At 36.8% G+C, this 4,648-nt stretch overlaps 1 protein-coding gene across 1 annotated transcript; it reads right to left on the bottom strand.

Moving 5' to 3' along the window:
* Positions 1-2,048, bottom strand: LOC144546963 (cocosin 1-like). Its single transcript, XM_078295556.1, has 4 exons — positions 1,674-2,048; positions 1,292-1,578; positions 647-1,150; positions 1-536 (listed from the first exon to the last, which is right to left on the bottom strand). The coding sequence occupies exons 1-4, from the start codon at positions 2,005-2,007 to the stop codon at positions 99-101; spliced, it is 1,563 nt and encodes a 520-aa protein (XP_078151682.1). The 5' UTR covers positions 2,008-2,048; the 3' UTR covers positions 1-98.
* Positions 2,049-4,648: the final 2,600 nt, after the last annotated feature.

The raw sequence follows: 4,648 nt of genomic DNA, 5'->3' as shown, positions 1-4,648 counted from the left end.
TTGGATGCAACAAATCTCACTCTTTATTATTCAAATTGAGGAAATACATATGCAAATCACAAGACTTGCTAACAGGATACAATATTCCCTTTCACAATTTACTTATTACTTGCATCAGCATTCTTCTGATACTCAGTATCGAACTGCTCCTCGCTCTGGTATTGAAACCTGGGATTAAAGATAGCCAGCTCCTCCCTTCTACTATTCTTGAGTCTCCTTGCTTGTTCTAAGGTAATACGATAAGAAGCTCTTAGCACATCCAAAGGTAATGCACGGAAAGTAGATGTCTTTCCGACAAGTTTGTTAACCATGGCATTTTGGTTGGTTTTGAAAGAGACCCATTCAAACTGCTGTTGTTGGTCAGCCCTTTTAAGCACAACATAGTTTTGAGGGATCAACAACAATTGTTTACTATGGAGTTGGCCATCGAACACTGTTTTTCCTTGGTGGTTGACTATCTGGACCCTTCCGCGTCCTCCTGTTACATACATCAAGCTATGTGCATTGATGTTCCAAAAAGGAGTAAGCACGGCATTCTGCAAAGAAAGAAGAAAATAATTGATACAAATTAATATGCATTTTCTTATAATTGATTTTGTTTTTGCATAGAATTAAGTACTTTAATGTATTTATATATAATGCTCACCCTTCGAAGAACCACTCGGGTAGCGCTCATTTGAACATTGTTCAGAATAGGAAGTTTTTGGCTATTTAGTCTTGTGATTCTTCCACCTTGAGGGTTGAAGATATCGGCGCGATTTGGATCATTGATATTTTGTCGAATTTTCATTGTGCAGAAGTTTTCATCTAGACCGTTGGAAATGGAATAGTTACTTCCCGGTCCGAACCTCTCGTGCTCAAACCTCTCGCCTTGATACCTCTCTCCCTCAAACTCTTCTCCCTGTTGACGCTGTTGTTGTTCCTCTGGGCTCCTAAAGGGTCTGAGCAATTGAAGTCCACGTTCTACTCGAACTATTTCACCTCTTTGATCATCTTGGCTCTGAAGTCTTCTGGCCAGCTCCGGATTTATGCCAAAAGCTTCAGCTAATAGTTGGGTATCGAAACCGTTGAGGATATTATTTCCTGATACTTCTTCTCCCAATTCATGGAATTGCTGGCCACTTTGGTGCCTTCCAGCCAGGAAAAATTCCTAGAACCAATTTCAAAAAGAAAAGGTTGGTGCTATTGAGATTCATTATAGGAAGAAATTGGATAAAAATATTAGTATATAAATCAACTATCATATATATCAGTTGTAACTTCAAAATATTAAAAACTTGAATTATATTACCCTGCGTCTAGGCTCAAGCTGGTTCGCACTGTTGCTTGTGTCAAAAACCTGAACAAGCACCAGAGGGATATCACCGTCATTGTAGCACCAGTGAGTGACACCAGCTGGCACTGCAATAACATCTCCTTCACGGAAGCGGTGAACCTTCTGGTGCTCATCCCTTGTCCATTGCGCCTGACTGATGCCTTCCTGTTGGAGCTGCTCTGATTGTTGAAGTTGCTCAGCTTGCTGGAAGGACTGATATGTTTCCGGACAACCAGGGAAAATAAACCCCGTCAGGCCTCGTCCTGTACAAGAAAATTATAAGTTTCAAATTTTTATTTTGATGATACCAATAATGCTTAAAGTTTAATGTTTAGGAAGTTGTGTGAGGCAAGTTGACCTTGCACTATGTAGAAGAGAGATGGAGCATTGGAGAAGGTAGGCAATAGAAGGCCTCTTGGATCGATCGTACGACGGAGTGCAGATACGCCAGCACACCGGAGTTGTTCATTGTTCTCCTCGTAGATTTCAGTGAGACCAGCTTGAGACTGCACACGCCTAGACGGGTTAAGTGCAGCAAGGTTATCGAATCGGCATGTCCTCTGACCTGCCCCAAAGCCAAATCCACGCGAGCTCTGCCAAGGGCTCTGCCCACTAAAACCAAACTGTGCTACACACCCATGAAATAAGACCAAGATGCAAAGAGAAAATGAGAGAGAATAAAGAGTTGCCATTGTTTATCTCTCAGTTAATTAAACTACTAGAGTTGGTTGTTGTGTGAAGAGATGGGTGAGATCTACCAAGTATTTATAGGCGAACAAGAGGAGATGTGTGAGTTAGGATAAAAGTATATTTTTTAGATAAGAAAGATGAAATTTGGTAATAAAAGCAATGTGTTTTCGGAGTTATACACGATGGTTGGTGAAGTATGAACAAATAAAACTTGTAGAAACATGAACAGTAGACGAGGATAAAACAATTGCACGAGTAACAAAACCATGTCGCCGCGCGCAGTGTTATTTCTTAATTACCAGAAGGATTTGTAATTTAGTAGAGAAGATAAGTGGATTTCAAGATATATATACAAAAGAGTTGGTAATAAATGGACGGAGAAATTTTGTCAGTATGTGTAGAGGTAAGTAAATCACCCACAATTAACATGAATAAATCAAATTATGGTTCAGTCTAGAGAAAGCTTTCTAGGCCCACCTACAAAATATAACAAAAAATTAGTGGACATTATGGAAATATAGTTAAGTTAATTATTGTCATACCCATTAAAAACTTCTAAATATCCGATTTTTCCATCAAAACTTGAAAATTACTTATTTCTTCACTAAAAACAAAAAAACTTTCTCATTTCCCCTTTCTTTAATCTAATTTAAACTTTTCTTTGAGCTTATTATTATCTTTTCTTTTAAGATAAAAGGACTAATTTTCCTTTCTATTCAAACGAACACATTCTTACAGCCCAATTACTACCAATATTTTTTTTGCATTCTAATCAATCAAATGTTGAATGCTAATGTGCAAGTTTAGCTTCTAATCAATCAAATTCTTATTTTGCAAGTTTACCCGATTACCTGGATCCGATCTGGAACCGAACCGGATCCGACCCGGAACCGATCCGGATCCGATTAATTTGGATAGAGTATGGTTTAAAAAATATAACCGGTTAAATTATGGGTACGGTTACAAAATTAATAATTTAATATCCGATCCGGAACTGATACTGTAATGGGTAGGATATGAATTTAATTTAATTATCCGATCCATAACCGAACCCGACCCGATACTCGTATAAATAACCGATAAAACATATATTAATAATTATTAATATATAAAAATACAACTTTGCATATTAATTTTTGCATAAGCCGTGGTGAGCCCAGTACTTTTTTGAATATGAGAAAATAGAATGCAGTCACATATTTCGCTATGTTTATACACAAAGATGAATACAAAATAGTAATTGGGATAATGTACTTGCAAATGTTGAATCAATAGGATAGTATTTTTTAATTTAGATAGATAACTAATAATTTAGAGCTATTATTTTTATTGTGATATGTAGCATGATATATTTTATTATTTATGAACAAGATCAATAGTATAATTTTGTTTTGCGGTAGTTTTTAATTTATATTATAATAATTTATGATATGAGATGTTTAAGAAATTATAATCATATTTAAATGTAAATAATTTTTCAAATGTTTTGGAGTTGTGACATATATCCGCTCCGGAACTGGAACCGCCCCGTATCTGAACTGGACCCGATAATCTACAAACAAGTTATGAATATCTATCTACCCGGAACCGAAAAACTGGACCCGAAATATCTACGGGTAGATAGGTATCCGGATCCAGACCCGATCCGATTTGAAACAAATAAGTATATGGATCGAAATTCAGACCCGGACACTTTTAGAGTACGAGTCCAAATATAATAGTACCCGGATCCGACCCGATCCGATAGCACCTCTAGTTTCATGTAGGATTTTTGCACCAATGACCCTAGAACTTTCAATAACTTGTTTCCCAAAATCTTTATGACAACCTGATTAAACCCTTGCCTTCATTACCCCATTAAAAGTTTCAATTAATCCAATTTTACTGCACTCTTAGAAGTCAAAACTTCATTTTTCATGTGCATCATAACATTCCAAGCCTTATTTTAAAATTACAAGTCATTTATGACAATTGTTAATATATATATTTTTTTTAAAAGAGGCTAGAAGCCCATTCTATTAAAGGAACTTTTAATTACAGGCCAGGCAGAATGTTTCGTCAACTCATCAGGTGATATCCTGACTGTTGTTGTCAGCAAAAAAACAAAAACAAAGGAATAGCAATCCTAACTGGCAGCAGATAAGCCAGCATACAGAGTTAGCTAAAAACCAGAAATATACTAAGTTGGAGATAACTAAGCCACAACACAATGGGCTGATTTTGCTACGAAAAACAAAAGGTAAGTGAGAAGCACAAAGTGTCATATATCAGTGTTGGGAACACAGGGAGGCTCCTGATACATCACCAGCTCCCTTCCAGGGGGAATGCACGCCAGGGGGATAGCATCTTCAATAATAGGCATCCAATCTTCAGCTGCCATATGAGTCTTCTTCTTTTTAACTCCCCCTAACCAATACAACACAGTATTTTTGATTAGTAAGATAAGAGATCTAGCAGTTTTACAGGAACTATCATTAAAACAACATTCATTCCTATGTTTCCATAAAATCCAGCAAACAACACTTAAAACTAATAGGAAACCAGCTTGGTCAGATTTGGACAATGTGAATGAGAATTGAAAAATATCTTGCCAATCCCTCCATGCATGCATATACTGTTGACTTTTACCAAGCCAGAACCATA

This window comes from Carex rostrata, chromosome 30 (assembly GCF_964058835.1).
Source record: "Carex rostrata chromosome 30, lpCarRost1.2, whole genome shotgun sequence".
Lineage (NCBI taxonomy): Eukaryota > Viridiplantae > Streptophyta > Magnoliopsida > Poales > Cyperaceae > Carex > Carex rostrata.
This window is presented reverse-complemented; position numbering and strand designations above follow the sequence as displayed.

Coding starts and splice junctions, on each gene's coding strand:
- LOC144546963 (XM_078295556.1), bottom strand. CDS start 2,007: ATGGCAACTCTTTATTCTCTCTCATTTTCTCTTTGCATCTTGGTCTTA. Junction 1,151..1,291: donor AGCTTGAGCCTAGACGCAGG/GTAATATAATTC, acceptor AATTGGTTCTAG/GAATTTTTCCTGGCTGGAAG. Junction 537..646: donor CCCGAGTGGTTCTTCGAAGG/GTGAGCATTATA, acceptor CTTTCTTTGCAG/AATGCCGTGCTTACTCCTTT.